Source organism: Myiozetetes cayanensis, unplaced genomic scaffold, assembly GCF_022539395.1.
Source record: "Myiozetetes cayanensis isolate MyiCay16 unplaced genomic scaffold, myiCay2020 scf17, whole genome shotgun sequence".
Classification (NCBI taxonomy): domain Eukaryota; kingdom Metazoa; phylum Chordata; class Aves; order Passeriformes; family Tyrannidae; genus Myiozetetes; species Myiozetetes cayanensis.
This window is the reverse complement of record NW_026087378.1, coordinates 11,294,848-11,311,231: the sequence shown is the minus strand read 5'-3', so window position 1 is coordinate 11,311,231 and position 16,384 is coordinate 11,294,848. Positions and strand designations below refer to the sequence as shown.

At 40.9% G+C, this 16,384-nt stretch overlaps 1 protein-coding gene across 3 annotated transcripts in view; it reads left to right on the top strand.

The window, feature by feature from the left end:
• CANX (calnexin) overlaps positions 1-16,067 on the top strand; it is a 44,959-nt gene extending 28,892 nt beyond the window's left edge. For 2 of the 3 annotated variants that reach the window (XM_050312219.1, XM_050312218.1), the window contains exons 2-15: positions 3,462-3,650; positions 4,113-4,186; positions 4,716-4,774; positions 4,997-5,138; positions 6,433-6,514; positions 7,941-8,133; positions 8,980-9,169; positions 9,909-10,022; positions 10,513-10,669; positions 10,981-11,196; positions 11,601-11,720; positions 11,824-11,962; positions 12,113-12,204; positions 12,780-16,067. In XM_050312219.1, the coding sequence (XP_050168176.1) occupies positions 3,465-3,650; positions 4,113-4,186; positions 4,716-4,774; positions 4,997-5,138; positions 6,433-6,514; positions 7,941-8,133; positions 8,980-9,169; positions 9,909-10,022; positions 10,513-10,669; positions 10,981-11,196; positions 11,601-11,720; positions 11,824-11,962; positions 12,113-12,204; positions 12,780-12,833 (1,818 nt within the window). In that variant the 5' untranslated portion in view covers positions 3,462-3,464 and the 3' untranslated portion in view covers positions 12,834-16,067. Of the gene's footprint in view, positions 1-3,461; positions 3,651-4,112; positions 4,187-4,715; positions 4,775-4,996; positions 5,139-6,432; positions 6,515-7,940; positions 8,134-8,979; positions 9,170-9,908; positions 10,023-10,512; positions 10,670-10,980; positions 11,197-11,600; positions 11,721-11,823; positions 11,963-12,112; positions 12,205-12,779 lie in introns of those variants that run through there. The other variant, XM_050312217.1, reaches the window with a different exon arrangement.
• The last annotated feature ends 317 nt before the right edge of the window (positions 16,068-16,384 follow it).

Here is a 16,384-nt window from a genome sequence, read left to right as displayed (position 1 = left end):
TATGAAAGTGTTCCTTTGTTAATGGCTCTCGGCAGTGGCATGATCAGAAATACACCAACCTTCAGAAATACTGCACAGTTAAAGCTGAAGAAGGGAAGTGCAGGCAGACTAAAAAAATGGCTAACAATGGTAATTGCTTGGAAATTGGACACTTCTTCAAGGGAGAAGTCTGATCATAATAGAGTAGGTGGCTGGGTGTCTGAAGGTTCAGACTACATTTTAGGTGACTAATTGAACACCTGTAGTTGCCAGCAACTTAAAGCTCCGCTAAAATTTGATTAATGCCTGTTTTGTATAAAACCTGAATTTCTTCTCTCTCCTGCTCCCCTCCTCTCCTATTTAGCAATAACCTAATTTACTAGGGCGTAATTGTGTTGATGTTGTGTCCCTAAGGATTTTGTGAAGTGAATTTGAAATTTTCTCCTGTAGCAGTACACCATTATGGATAGAAGTAGCTTTTTAAATATCGAAAATGTGTGCTTCTCTGAGATTGCTCTTCTGAGAACACAGTGTCTTTTATTTCTTTATAATTTGGTCAGTTTATATATTGTTACAGGTTAAACAGGATAAGGAGCTTGGCATGGTAACTGGTAGTTGCAGAAGAAGCTGCCAGCCTGTATTCAAGGTGTATAAATGGTAGCTTATGTTGAATTTGGGACTGATTTAATGTGTAGGAAGTGTCCTAAGCAGCTTTCTGTAGGAATATAAACCTGTGACTGCTGCTTGCCAATGATTATAAAGAGGTAAGGACACAGAACTGGATTTAGCTTGTCTTCAGGCTTTTTTAGCTTTTTTTTTTTGGTGGAGTGAGAAAGAGCTAAGCTTGCTTGGGAACTTGATCAGACAGTACTTCTCCCTTGAAGTGAGGGTCAGTGAGGCCTTAAATTTGGACAGAACATTAACTGATAAATGTGGACCTTCAGGGTAGATACCTGTGGCTGTATCAGGAGTACAGATGTGCAGTGCCAAAGCTTCTGCCTCTGCTGTGTGGTCACTGGCAGAACTGTCTGGTTCCACTAGAATGCTTTGACAAGAATTTCTGGAGCAGTCTTGCAGAATGAGGCCATGTGGCTTTGCCACTTGGGTGCAATCATTTGTCAGCAGCAAATGGACTTTGGTAAATATTTCCAAAGGGTTGTAGTTGGGGGGGGGGGAAATTGGGAAGTAGGTAATTATTAAATATGGAGTCAGTACTGGCAAGAAAGTTGTGGGGGATGATTTAATTCTTTCACCAAAACTTTACTGCTGGTTGGCCAGTGGTGAGATTGCTTAAGGGATTACTTGCGTGCTAAACCATTAACACCCTTTGCACAAGGTTGGGAGGAGGGGTGCAGAAACTCCTCCCTTTTAGAAGGAGAGGAGAGAATTTGCTCACTTTTAAGATTAACTTCCTTGTATCACTTTCCAAATCATAAAGTGCTCATTCTCTCTGTATAATATAATTTGAAAGCAGTTATAAAACTTGAGATATAATCTTCCTGAATTTAGCTCCATTACAGAAGTACTTGGTGAGGCCCTATTGGTAAGGTAAGACAAAGTGGAACCATTTCTTTGGGAAGGTGTCCTTGTGCCATCTCATCTGTTCTTGCTTTGTCACACAGGACACACCCAAAGATCTAAAGATCACTTTTTCAGATGAAATTTCAGGCTCATGTTTTCTGTACTGGTTTTGTGCTGGTAGGCATAAGTTTATTCAGAGAACACCTTATCTGTATAAGAAGAACTTGAACCTTTGAGGGTACCAGTGGTTTCTTGACTGTTTTTATGCCTTGGTTTTGTGTTGTGATTTCCACACTAGTAATAAGAGCCACCAACTGCTAAGGAGTCTGAAACTGTGTTCAGTTTTGGCTGTGCATTAAAAAAACAAGCTCTGCTTGTGTATAACAGCCCTTGAAAGTTTTTGTCAGCTACTCCTTCTGGAGTGATTGTCCTTTTGGCTCAGAGGTGTCTGGGTGCAGTTGCCTGAGCTGAGTGGGTCTGTGCACACACATTTGGACAATAATCCTCAAGGCCATGGCTGTTGTTGGAAAACTGGCTGCAGTTGTGTGTTGCTGTAGTGACAAGCTGGACGTGACCTCAGCACAAGTCTTTAAAATACAGTTTTTGTTGTACTTATGAAACATCCCCTCTGTCATTAGAAGAAAGTTAAAGAATAATCTAAGAATGGTAGATCTGGTATGCAGCGTGATTTTGGAGTATTGGGTAGTGCTGATAAGCCTTTAAGTCTGTAAATTCTTTTAGTTGCCTAAACATGCTTCGGAAAGTTGAAAGTTTGTTTTCTAGCAGGATCTTAGGCCCCTACAGGCACTGTTAACTCTGCTTGAGTTATGTTTGTAAGTCTGCAGGGCTACAGCCTGAGGCAGGAGTGTAAGGGAAGGAGGGGATGTTTGGTTTTATACTTGCTTTCAAAAAGAATTAGTCTCAGTTACAACTCTGGTTTTTGGAAGAAAAATTTGGAATGAGGCGCAAAGGAGAAAAAGTGAGCAAGGCACAGGTTGTTGTAGGTTTTTTTTGGCCAGATAAAGCTGAGCAGCATTCTAGGAGTGTTGCCTTCTGTGTCAATCTAAAGGTAAGTAATCTTGGAGTTTTTCTAACAAGAAAATCAAATTGAAACCAATTTTACTTACAAGATATTTTAAGCTATGGCTTGCCAACATCTACCATGTTTTAGGTGTGACATGTTTTAGGAGCACCGTATGAATTAGTTTAAGTGTTACATTTCAATTCTGTAAAACCTCAGTTAACAACTACTCTTTCTTTGGTCATCTTGCTAAATTAGAGATTGAAAGAAGGGAATCAGATCAACTGTCTCTTTCTCCTGGGCCTGCCTCAGTAGCCTCAACTGCTTATAGACATCTGCCAGCAGTATCAATGACTGTTGGCAGTAATTCCAGAATAAAACCTGGGGAAGGGGGTTGGTGATTGAAAACACCAGAGTTCCACAGTTGAAAGGACAAAACCAATATATTGAACAGGAGGTGAGGATTGATTACTCCATGGGTTACTCTCTGCTTGAAAGAACTAGAAAATTGTATTTCAATTTCTGAACGGAATGAAAGCTTCAGTTTCTGCACGATGCATTTCAAGTCCTTCATGAGCACAAAATAGGTTTTCTCCTTAGGCTTTTGCAGCCACGTAAGTTGTGGTGTTGTGTATGTATCTGCTGTCCTGCTCGTGGGCTGTGGCAGTGTAAGAGCAAACTGGTGACAGTTCTGCAGCGTGGTTCTCCACTCAGTTAACATCTGTTTTGTATTAAATACTTAGCTTTATGTTGTAGAGCTGTCTCAGCCAGCCAGATGCAGTAAATAACAGGGCTGAAAAGAGAAGTTTGCACTTTTCTTTCCGTGGCATGACGAGGCACTTCACCTGTTGCCTTGGATGCTTGGGTTTGTACCGAGAAGCAACACGTCCCTCTGTGTGCAGTGCTGGCTTGACCTCTCTGCCTTCTCTTATTTATCCAGACCATGGAGCTGAAATGGCTACTGTATGTGACCCTGCTAGCTCTTGGCATCCTTGCTGCCCAGGCACATGATGTGGATGAAGACAACGATGCCGATGATGTAGTTGATATCGAGGATGACTTGGACGATGGCATTGAGGAAGTAGAAGAGTCAAAATCTGAAACGAGCAGTCCTCCTCCAGCTCCAAAGGTTTGGCATGAAACTTTTTTTAAAAATTGAGTTACTGCTTGTGTTGAGGTTAATGTGAGTCTGATCAGAGTTGTCTTTACTTTGCTAACCCTTAAAATGTTGTACTGTTATTAAAGATGTTACCTGGGAGTAGGGCTTGAATTTAAACTTGGGTGCTTTGTTTCTATTCTCATGTCTCTCATATTCTTCCAGAAGACTTAGATCTAACCTTGGAATATGTGATGTGATTATCAGGAGTTAACACTAATATTCCCAACTGGGTATATACTTGAGTTTTAGTTGCAGGCAAGAGCACTACAGCTTGGCATAAGCAGCAATATTTATGTAACTTCTGTATTTATGTTGCAAGGACATCCAGGAGAGCTGTACTTGAGCGTAGAGGAGGAATGTGAGCTTTATGTGCCTGTATTTGTGTAGAGAATTTGTCTTGAAAGGTGCATAATAGCCCCTCTTTTCCAACAGGTTACCTACAGGCCCCCCGTCCCAACTGGTGAAGTGTATTTTGCGGAGTCGTTCGATAAAGGAACTCTGGATGGGTGAGTATTATCTGAAGGGTGATTCGGTACAGCAAGTAATTTAAAATCTTGGTGAAAGCCAATGAAAAACCCTCTCTGTAGAGGTGATGTTACTCAAAACTGAATCAAAGGGCCCTGGTTGGTGAGGATTTACAGCAGTGCCTTCTTGAGGCTGGCTGTTAAAGTGCCCAACTAAACCAGTATTTCCTTAAGCTCTAGTAACAAAGGGGAGGTGAGCCATGCAAGTGTAATGGTTTAAGCCTCATCTGACTTTTTACTTTCCTCAGGTAAATGTGAGGATGGTGAGGTACTACTTTCATTTTTTTGAACAAGAGTGAGACAGTCTCTCAGGAGGCCGTGATCCTGCTTTGGGGGAGGGAAGTGGCACATGCAGCAAAGTTTGCAGGCTTGGGAGTAGGGCTCCTTGGGGGATCAAGACACTGGGGTGTAGTCATAGGACAACAAGGGATGTCTCATGTTAAGGGCAGGATTTTTAGTGTGTGTAAGGGAGAAAGGATGGCTTTTCAACCACTGGATGTCTGTCTTCTAGATGGGTCCTTTCCAGAGCCAAGAAAGATGATACAGATGATGAGATTGCAAAATACGATGGTGAGTTGAATCCAGGTTTTGGATGATAAATGTTTCTGAAGTCGTTTGTCATATCTAAAGAAGAGGTGCAAGGCTTTCTTACCTGTTTCCCAACTAAAATATTCACTGAAGAAAATGGAAGGAGTATTTATATACCTGGCTAACAGTATGAAGTTCTAATTTAGACAAAAGATCCACTTGAAGATTTTAAAAACCAGTAACATTAAGTTCATTTCTCCCCAGGTAAATGGGAAGTCCAAGACATGAAGGACACTAAGCTTCCAGGAGACAAAGGGCTTGTACTGGTAACCCGAGCCAAGCATCATGCAATTTCATCCAAACTCTCAAAGCCATTTGTGTTTGATACCAAACCCCTTATTATACAGTAAGTAAAGGATAACTTGGTGTTCTCTTGTTTCCAGAATGACAGGACAAGCAGGCTGAGGTTAATTCCATAACTGAGCTCTTGTTGACTGCGGGTCTACGTGACACAAGATGCTGTAACCTATTATACTGTTTAAGTAAGAGTAGAATAGTAAAACCCAGATTCCCAGAGAGGAAAGTTGGGAACAGCATGGATCTTTCTGAAGCCTGAAAAAGGAAGAAGTCTGTGTAAACCAGACTTGGTAACCTGTCTTGTGGCTTCAGTTCCCGTGATTTAATTGTAGTAACAAGGTCAGGCAACTGACTTTTGTACTGCTAATAATGGAAGTCCTTGTCCTTTTGAACGAAAGCTGGTTTGTGTGTAGGTCAGTGCACTTTGTTTTGCAATAAACTGTTCCCTGTTTCTGAGGTGGAGTGGACAGAGGAGTGAAGATGCAGTCGTTTCCTCCTTCCTCTGTCTTCATTCATTTGCTGGAAAATGAACAACTCATGTAGCTCTGTTTGGCCACGACCGATGTAGAAGAATCTATTTGGATGTGTGTTAGACCAGCAAGTCAGGGGAAAAAAGAATTCAGTGAGAACAGTTGAACTGTGGATTATTATCGACTTTATCAGTTTTAAATAAAGAGTAAACTAATTCATATTTGCACAAGATAATGAATTGGTCACTTTGCTTTGCATGACTATTTAGTTTTGGCTCAAAATACAAGGCTAAAAATAAATCCCAGCAGTCACCCACTCCAGCTGCTGGCATTGAGAGAGGGTCAAGCATGCTTAGCCTATTCCTGACAGAGATGTTTCGCCTTTTTCAGGCTCCTTGGCATCCCTAAATGTTCTGATGTATGCTTATAACCCTAAAGGGGCTTCTCCTAGGACCCAGTTGTTCTCCCTTTGGTAGTCTTGCAAATTGAGTTGTCTGTCTGCCATGGTAGTTTTGGGGAAAATAATTGTCTCACCTCAATCTCTGTTGCAGTGTCTGATATACTGGAAAGCTTTTTCTTCCTTCTTTCTACTTAGAGATCATAATCTTCTAGACCAACACTCAATTCCTTTAATATTTTCTGTCAGGTCAAGTCTTCTAAATCTTCAGTTTTTATTGTTTCTCAGGCCCTTGTGAATATTTTCTCAGTCCTTAGAGTTTAGTGTGTATTTTTAATATTCACTGGGCAAGTGATTTAAAGAAAACAAAACCAAAGCCAGTCTTACTCTTAATATGTACCTAAAAATTGTAATTGTGTATTACAAAAATAATTTTTCCTCACGTTCTCTCCCCTTTCTATCCAAACTAAAATTAGGTATGAGGTAAACTTCCAAAATGGAATAGAGTGTGGTGGGGCCTATGTGAAATTGCTTTCAAAAACCCCGGAGCTGAACCTGGTGAGTAATGTTACTACTTTGAGTATTAGCTGTGAAAGAAAGGTTTTTCATTTTGCTTCTTCCTGAAGAAACCTCTTCAGTGAAGGCAGTGGGGCCTGATTGCCAAAGTACTTTGCACTGAGCATTTTCCCAGTGTTTCCAGTTGAAGAGGATAAATACTGAAATGAAATGGCCCCTTGAGTGGAAACTCTGGAGTTCCCTGGTAGCTGAGCAGTTGCAGACCTTTGCCAAACTCTGCAACACTTCAGATTTCCCTGGGCTGTAGGACCAGGGAGGAGGTGTTTAGGAAAGTAGCCCATGTATGAGGAGAAATCTCTTCAGGAAGCTCAGCACAGAAGGAAGATTCCATGTTTCATCTTCTAAAACAGACTAAAATTACTAAATAATAAAATTACACCTTGCATTTTTGCCTTACCTTTGACATGTGAACCCATGTGAGTTACTGTGTCTGTTTAAGTCTTGAGGAGTTGGACTGGATACAATCTCACATGTTCAGCTGCACACATGACCTACACAGAACTATTTGCTTCATAAATGACCCTTGAATGAGTTGTCTTAAAATTGTGGTTGATGGAAGAGGCCATGATACAATTCCTAAGGCTTTTTCAGGCTCTTGTTTTGTGTCCTCTCAATCATACACTTCCCTTGAAGTGCCTCTTCAGACAAAGCTGAACTGCTGGGTCACCTTGCACAGGTTTTTGTAGCCTGTGGGTTTTCTTGAGCCTTCTTCCTAGACTTTATAGGATGCACCTTTTATGGCTTGTTACCCATCCTTCTTCTTTCCTTCTGCAGTCTCATGGGAGTTGTATTATTAATAGAGATTCCAAAGTATTAAAAAATATCCAAAACAAGCATAAACACCCAGAAGATTTCTTGGCTGCCTGGTTTCATATGTGCATTGACTTTTAAGATAACATTAGCAAGAACAAAGAGACTTGCAGTGTTAAATGGTGAAATGATTATATCCAGTTAGATATCAGATTGAGACAGTACTTCAGCTCATAAATACAATTTGGCCTCACTTTTAACACTGTTTATCACCGTGTGTGAAAGAAACTGGCTGGACTAGCTACTCATTCTTTATTACCTGTAACTGATACTTCTGTGTTGATAGCTCTTGAAATACTTTATTGTAATGTAGAGATATCCTTAAACATTGTGGTTGTCACTGACACTAATCTTCCTGATAACACTTATATAGCTGGTGTTTTCCATGTGAAAAGTACAGACCAAAGGTGCAAAATGAAGGAGCTGGGATACTTCTGGTGTTTTTTCTAGAGGCTTATGTGAGGAATACAAGCTTTAGTGCAGGGCTTGATATCCAAGTTGCAAAATAATTTCTAATGCATTGGGAGTTCTTATGCCAGGCAATGGCTCAAGTTGTATTTCAAAATGATGGAGTGAAGTTTTTGCATTGTTTTTAAAGGACCAGTTCCATGACAAAACTCCATATACAATAATGTTTGGCCCTGACAAATGTGGAGAGGACTATAAATTGCACTTCATCTTCCGGCACAAAAACCCAAAGACTGGCAAATATGAGGAGAAACACGCAAAGCGTCCAGATGCAGACCTGAAGAGCTACTTTACTGATAAGAAGACTCATCTTTATACTCTAGGTATGGTGACTGTTAAATGTGCATGTTAATAACTGCAACATTTCCTGAATCAAAAGCTCATAAAGTGAACCAGATGAACAACTGAATGTTTGTGACAATGCACCATGCAACTGAAAACCACTTGAAAGCTTCAAATGCAAAAACTGGACATCTCTACAAAGGCTTTATTTCATCCTTATAGGAAGTCTGGTTTCATGTAAGAAAGGTCATGAGACCTTGAACTTAATACTTAAAGGAGAACTGAATTTCAGAGCAGTTATCTGAAATAATCATCAGCATTTATGAACTACCTGAATGCTGCACCTGAGTGATCTGGGGTACAGTGTGCTTTAGATTGAGGCATAGCGTTGTTCTTTTTACTGCTTTTGTACTACCAGACAAACTCAGGGGTTCCTGAAACAGTGTCTATGTTAACTATGACTAAAATCTTTCAGGGAGTACTTTAGCTTTTCCTACTGAATAAAGTAGTGAGATTAAAATCTTGTTAGTCAGTAGTAGGAAGTCTTCGTGTGGAGTAGAATGTGAATATATACATTGTTACTACTAAAGCAATACTTACTGTGCCAAAGTCAACTTGTGGTAACTGCTAAATCACTCTACAAACCCCTCTGTGCTTTTAGCGTGTTTGAAGTAGGACTCCTGCCATGAGTCTGCTTTCTCACAAGGTGAGATGTGGCACATCACCACTAGTTATACTTTGGCATAAGGAGAAAGGTCCTTAACAGTTTTTTGAAGCAGTTGTTGGGTAGGTGGTAGCTTGGATTGTACAGTGGGGATGAGTGATGCTTTATGACTCATGCTTTGTATCGTATATGGAATGACTACAGCAACTTTTTTTCCTTACAGTCTTGAATCCTGATAACAGTTTTGAGATACTGGTTGATCAAACGGTTGTCAACAGTGGGAATTTGCTAAATGATATGTCTCCTCCTGTGAATCCACCCCGAGAGATTGAGGATCCAAATGACCAGAAGCCTGAGGACTGGGATGAGAGACCAAAAATCCCAGACCCAGATGCTGTTAAACCAGATGACTGGTAAGCTGATGGATGGGTGGAATTGAGGGAGTCCTTAGCCTGATAATTTGGTCCTGATCAAAGTTTCTCTCAGATGACTTACAGAAGGTTTTGAGTCTTGTCCTTGTAATCAAAATACAGTCAGTTTAGACATCTTAGCAGTACTTTGGTAGACAAAGGCAGACAGGTTCCACATGCTCTGGGAATTTCTATTTAGTGCTCCTGTTACTGTGTTGGCCACAGACAAAGATTTTACAGAAACACCTGTGCTAAGCTGTTGCTTTCATCCTTATGAGATCCAAAGATGAGCTGCAGAAGGTGTAACTGAAAACTGTTTGTAGCTGTTTGTGTAATGCCTTAGTTAAAAGTGACCGAAAAATCCAATTCCATAAATCAGAAACTGGTCCTGGCTTTCTCTCTTTGAGCCTGTGCTTTGTGAATGATAGACTCAGTTTCAAGCTCAAGTGTGTGTTTGCAGTGACTGCCAAGATAGGGGATTTGCTGTAATATGCTCTTTCTAGGTTGGTTTTTAAAAAATTAGTGTTACCTTGCAGTGGGGCACCATGATATGCTATGAGGAACATGTGTAAGCAGCAGATTGCAAGGCAATTATTTTCTGAAATCATGGTGTTACCCTGACAGAAGTGAAGCTGGCTGGCTGTCTACATCAGAGGGCTTGTTCAGGATCTGTAGAATCATGCCTTGGGGTTAAGAGCTCCTGTGTGCTGTGTGTGTTAATACATAATGTTCTGCTCTCCAGGGATGAGGATGCTCCTGCAAAGATCGCAGATGAAAACGCTGTGAAGCCAGAGGGCTGGCTGGATGATGAGCCAGAATATGTAGCAGACCCTGATGCTGAGAAGCCTGAAGATTGGTAAGTTTGCTGCCTGATGCAAGGGACAGCAAATATTTCATGGCTTTGGTACTGACTTTAACAAGTGTAAGAATAGCTGGTTCATTGTCACTTGCTAGCAAAGTTCCCAAAACAGGCTATTTTACTTCAAAAAGAAGGCAGAGTTGGTTTGGGGAATTTTGTCCTGCGTTCACCTCTGCATTTTTCAGCTCTTCTGTGCTTTGAAGCAGAACAGGGCATGGACATTCATCTTGCAGTTGTACCTACTTGGAAGGGGCAGTGGGGCAGTCTGTGTTCAGGGACTGGCTTTTGTTGAACCTCTGTGCTTCAGTTAGTCTTTGAAATCCTTGTTCCTTCTGCAGTGTCTTTATCTCCAGCCCTATGCTATACAAAGTTTCAGTACCTCCATTTTACCTTAGTAGTATTAATTTTCTCAGGAATTGCACATTGCCCAGGTCTTATGCTGTATGAAGGCAAGGGGGGGACTTCAAAACTGTATTTGCCTTTTCAGGGATGAAGATATGGATGGTGAATGGGAGGCACCTCAGATTGCAAATCCTAAATGTGAGGCAGCTCCTGGCTGTGGTACCTGGCAGCGCCCAATGATTGACAATCCAAACTACAAAGGCAAATGGAAGCCTCCTATGATTGATAACGTCAACTATCAGGTTGGTGTTTCCATTGCATAAACTGATGGCCAATGCAGCATTTCTCTTAGGAAAAGCAGGATGATTTAGATCCAGCAGGTGTAATTAAGAATTCAAATGTTGTTATAATTGCACTGTATTTCAGGTGGACAGATTCAAAATCCTTTCTTAACAGGCTTCACTTCTTTGTATTGATTTCCAAAACCTGCCAAGTTGCACCCGTAGACATTGTAATTAAGTGCAATGGATTGTTATTTCTCTCCATCCAAAATGGGCTGAGAATTAAAAGTTGTTTTCTATTAGGTGAGGCAGAATGTCTTTTGTCTTCCTAGGGTATATGGAAGCCTAGGAAGATCCCAAACCCAGATTTTTTTGAAGACTTGGAACCTTTCAAGATGACTCCCTTCACTGCTGTGGGACTTGAGTTATGGTCCATGACATCTGACATCTTTTTTGACAACTTTATCATCTGTACTGAAAGAGCTGTGGCTGATGATTGGGCCAATGATGGATGGGGACTGAAAAAGGCAGCTGATGGTGCTGCAGAGGTGAGAGATGAGACTTTAATTGTGCTGCTGAGGGAACAGTGGAAGCATTACTGCTGTTCTCTCCCACAGCCTTTGTCAGTATATACCTGTATGTGCCAAGGCTGAGAGTTATGCTAAACCAGCTTGGAGCCTTAATTCCTAATTATAGTATGCTAATGATTGCTATAAGTAACTATGAGTATTCACTGCTCTCTTTTGAGTTTTTGCTCTGATAATTGGACTGTTTAGCCTAATTCTTAATTTGTAAACCATGAAAAAAGTACAGGTTAGCTTTAATTTTTTTTGAGGTACGAAATACAGTGTTTAAAGTTGCGAAAAGTGTATTTGAAAATTCTGAACCTTAAACTTAAGTGCTACAACTTGCTGTGTGGCATGAAATTTGACAGTTCTTTTTTGTCTTGCAGCCTGGTGTTGTGGGCCAGATGATGGCAGCTGCTGAAGAGCGTCCCTGGCTTTGGGTAGTCTACATCCTCACTGTGGCTTTGCCAGTGTTCCTTGTTGTCCTTTTCTGCTGTTCTGGGAAGGTAATGCATTTCCTCTGATAATTAATATCATGTTTATAAAGAGGTTCAGTAAAATGAGCCTTAATGCCACAAATAATTGCCTGGTTTTGACGTTGTCTTTTAGAAACAGCCAAGTGCTGCAGAATACAAAAAGACTGATGCTCCTCAGCCTGATGTGATGGATGATGAGAAAGAGGAAGAAAAAGACAAAGGGGAAAAAGAAGAGGAAGAGGAGGAGGAGGAAGCAAATGAGGAAAAGCTGGGTAAGTGAACTAGATAATCTTGAACAATATTCTCCCTGACAGAATAAACCAACAGGATTGGCAGACATGGAGTAAAGGCATTGGTGAACTGGAGATATGTCAAAAATTAGAATGATTTTTTTATTTTTTTTATTTATTTATTTCTCTTAGAAGAAAAGCAAAAAGGTGATGCTGATCCAGGAAATGCTAGTCAAGAGGAGGAGGAAGAGGAGGAGGAAGATGACAGGAAACATGCATCAGAGGTAAGAGTGCTTGATCTTTGAGGGAAGCTTGTGCATTTTTTTCCTTAGTTTATGTAGAACAGACCTTACACAGAGTTAAAAGTTAACCAGGCTCATGTGATACTCCCTCCCACTATCAGAACTTTAGAAAAACTTAACCACCCTGCAGAATAGGAATTGCTGTGGCCAGCTTGAGCAGAGCTGAGTACCTTGTTAAAGACACTGCCATAGAGCCTGCCTTGCCAGAGGAGTGGGACTGCATGGAGTGCATCTTCTTGAGGCAAAAGGCTTATTCAGCTTTGTGTGCAGCCAGGATGTGACCTTTTAGTGCTCCACACTGACATAATGGCTGACTTAAAAATGGGTGGAGTGTTGCTTGAAGTTAAAGGATTCTCCCAGCAAACACTGTACATCCACTGTGAAAACAAGGACTTGGCTGTTTGCCACAAAGTAGTTACAGCAGTAGGTCCTTTCAAAAAGTAAATCCTGATGTAGAAGTGAAAGTAGATTATTCTTTGTAGATGTTCACAGAATGGTTATTACAGATAATCTTAGGTTTTATTCCCTTGATGTTCACACAAATTGCTTTCTTGCAGGAGGAGGAAACTGTGAATAGATCACCCAGAAACAGAAAGCCAAGGAAAGATTGAAAAAAGTCATAAGAACTTGATCTGTGATTTTTTTTTTGTTTTGGTTTGGTTTTTTGTTTTGAAACATGGTTCTGGGAGAGGACCTTGGACACCTTACATTGAAACTTGGACAAACCTCAAGATTTCACCATCCACAGGTTCCAGTCACACTATCCAATGTAATGGAGTGTCTAGCAGTAAAATATTTGCAATCATCTGTTTTAAAGAGCATCATTCCTGTAGAAAGAATGCATTTAATATAATGGGCTGTGGATTTTGGAATGTAACATAACTAACCTTTTCATTTTTGGTTTTAAATATTCTTTTCTGTTTTTAAGTAGATTGGTAGAATTTTTCCAGTCTCAAACCTTGGCTTAATTTAATATATTAATTAGTGAAATATAACAATGAATCTTGAAAGTGCTAGGTGATAAAAAAATGCAGTTTTATAACTAGTTTTTTTTACAAATATGTAAATTCCTAAATGCACCGATGTCTTTATATCCCTTAAAATTTGGTAATTGTTTAAAGAAAACTTATCAATGTCTTTGACAACCCCTCTGCCTTCAAAAGAAAAAACTAGGGGGGATGTGTGGGGAAACAAGTAGTGAAACTGTAATTAATTAACTTCATTCTTTTGGGGGGAGGGGAAAGAGGAAGAAGGGGTGGAAGGAGGGGGTTAGACAGTCTATAGCATATGACACTGTGCATGGCTAAAGCCCTGCTAAGTGTTGACAAACGATCTGGGATTTGGAGTGGGTCATCTTGATTGTGGCATTTCATCCTGCAAGACCTTGCAGATAATCGATTTTTGTTTGTTCTTGAGCTCTTCTCTGTGCAGCTCAGGGGTTGGGGGGAGGTGTGGTTGGGCTACTTCCCCCTTTCCCCTCTGCTCGGCCACCGATTGCGTCCTCTCTGCGTGACGAAACAGCTCTTGCTGAGAGCAGCTCTGCCTCAGTTGCTGAAGCGCTTCATGTTCAGCTCTTTGTCAAGCTCGATTTCATAGCTAGGCCTACTCCTTTCCAGGGTCCAAACACTGAGTAAGACAGTGTCCCATTATCCTCTCACTGTTGTCACTGTATGTCTGCTGTAGAAACGGGGGAGGTAGGGCAGGTACACAACTGAGTATTTGTTAAGGAAAAAGAAAAAAAAAAAAAAAAAAAAACCACACAACCAAGATGTCAGTATTTGTAGGTGGGGAAGGAGCATGTGGAATATCTTAACTGGTATGTGAAACTGTTTAAGTCCTTTATCTGCTCTTCATGTAACAAGTGCATTCTAAATTATATTGTGAATGTTAGGGAGTTCCAATTCCAGCTGAATAAATTTTTTTAAAGCGTTGAGTCTACCACATTATACTGTTTCACACACTTTTTTTTTGTGGAATGCAGGTGAGCACTACAAGAGCATTACCTCTGAAGGTGAAATGGATGTAATTCATTACACTGTACCAAATGTGTTGGCGTTTGGATGTCTATATAGATGAACTTTTGCCTTTGTTTAGAGTGAAATTAAATGTCCTAAAATTACTCTTCTTGCACTGAATTTAAACACTCCAGTGTTGTTTGGTCATAGGATAGGTATAGTGTAGGGAATAATTCCCAGGGGTTGGGGAGGGAAGAGTGTTCCAATTACCTTGCAAACAATCTAACCAATTACTAAAAGACTCTTGTTTTGGGTTTGTTTTTGGTTTTTGTTTTTGTTTTTGGGGTTTTTTTTTGGTAAAACACCTCTTGCTGCCTGTCCTTATGTTGTATCCCTTGGTTGTTGTGTTTGAAATACTAGTGATCACAAATGCATAGCAGGATTTCTTGATCTTTCTGCAGTGTGCAAATAAACTATTGTAAGCAAGATACTGGAAGTAATTTCAGACTTCTGTTGGGAGCTGTTGCATGTTTAGAATGCCTTTGCCTGTTGAACACACCTGGTAAATACTGCTCCTTATTGCAAATATAGCTTATACTCTGACATGGAAGATGTCATAACTTAAGCATTGCTACTGGCTTGTTCTCAGGACTGTATTTTTATCAAGGAGCAGCTGCTATTTATGACTCTCAGTCCTTTGAGATGAAGTATGTGTAAATGGTTTCAATTCAGCTAACATTTTGAGCACAACATAAAAATCTATTAATCTAATGGGTTTTTTAATCTTAATATGCAAATTGCCTTAAACTCCCAAACAATCCATGTGCATACATGTTCTTTCAAAGCATCGAAAGTGAACTTGAGATCTGCTATCAGCTTTTAAATAGTATTATATTAAAGCTAATTGTAAATCTACATTTGCCTCTGCTAAATCTCCTGAAAAAGTCTCCTGTCTGCATGTTATGGCTTTTTTTGATACCTTAGTGTATGCTTTAAATAATCACTACAATAAATGAAGACTTTCCAAAATGGATAGACAACTCAAGTTACTTCTTATCCAGCTTTCTGGCTTTGGGTGCCTCAGTTTGACCTCAGGATTGCTCTTGAAAGAAAAAAAAAAAAAATAGTTATCTGCTTATCCTGAGTGCTTTTAAAGCATAACTGTGTGTTCTAAAGTAGTGAAGCTCCACCCTGAAGTGGGTTTGGAAGAGTTGCAAATACTTTGAAGGTGTATTTGGACCCTTTGTGTCTGTGCACCCAAGGGTGGCAGCTCTTGAAAAGGATGCTGAGCTTGATGTGCTGTGTCTGAGGATGAGGGGGATGTGTTAGACAGAGGTGGCAAATAAAAACAAACCCCATGGGCTCTGAAGAACACGAGGCAGCAGAAGTGCTGGGAACAGTTTTTCTCCTGGAGCTGGTGCTTGCTCAGGGAGTTGATAATAGGGATGCAGCTAACCAACTAACCCTTCCCAAAGTGTTACTGGGTGTGATCTGACCGGGCTGGGGAACAGTGAATGGTCAGTGCATTTTGAAGGTCTGTTTATAAGATTGACTCCAGGGCCTGAGGAGGGCTTCTTGCTAGTGCTGACTGCTTGGAGTTGTGCGTTTCCGTGGTTGTCTCTCCTTCCTTACCACTTCCTCACAAGCTCAGCTCCTTCTGTGAGGTGTGGGTACATCCCTGGGTCTGGTGCCCACTCTCCCCATCCCAAACTGGTGGTAAATGCCACTTCTTGCCTCGTGGTTTCAAAATTGGGTTTTGTTTTGTTTTTTTTTTTTTTATGTTGCTGAACAAGGACTGTGATTTCATGTCCCTTTCAAACAGGTACTTGTAGATGCGACTTGAAAAAAAAACAAAATGTAAAAACTAATCAATAAAGAAACTGAAATCCGTTTGGCTTTCTTTGTTTAATTAGCAAAGGTGCATCGGGTGACGGTGAGGTGAGCGGTGACTCTGCTGCTCCAGCGACGGGCAAGCTCGCGGTTTGACCCGAACGCGGAGGTTCTGCAGGGCAGAGCTCTGTTTGGAGAGGGCTTTTCCCGGGATATCGGGACCTGATCCCGCCGGGACGGGACGGGACGGGACGGGACGGGCTCAGCTCCACGCCTGCCCCTCCCTGTCAATCACCGCTGGCTCCGCCTCCCACCTCTTCTGATTGGCTACGCCGCGGGCGCCCCGCCCCTTCCCTACCTGTGCCTTTTAAAGGCGC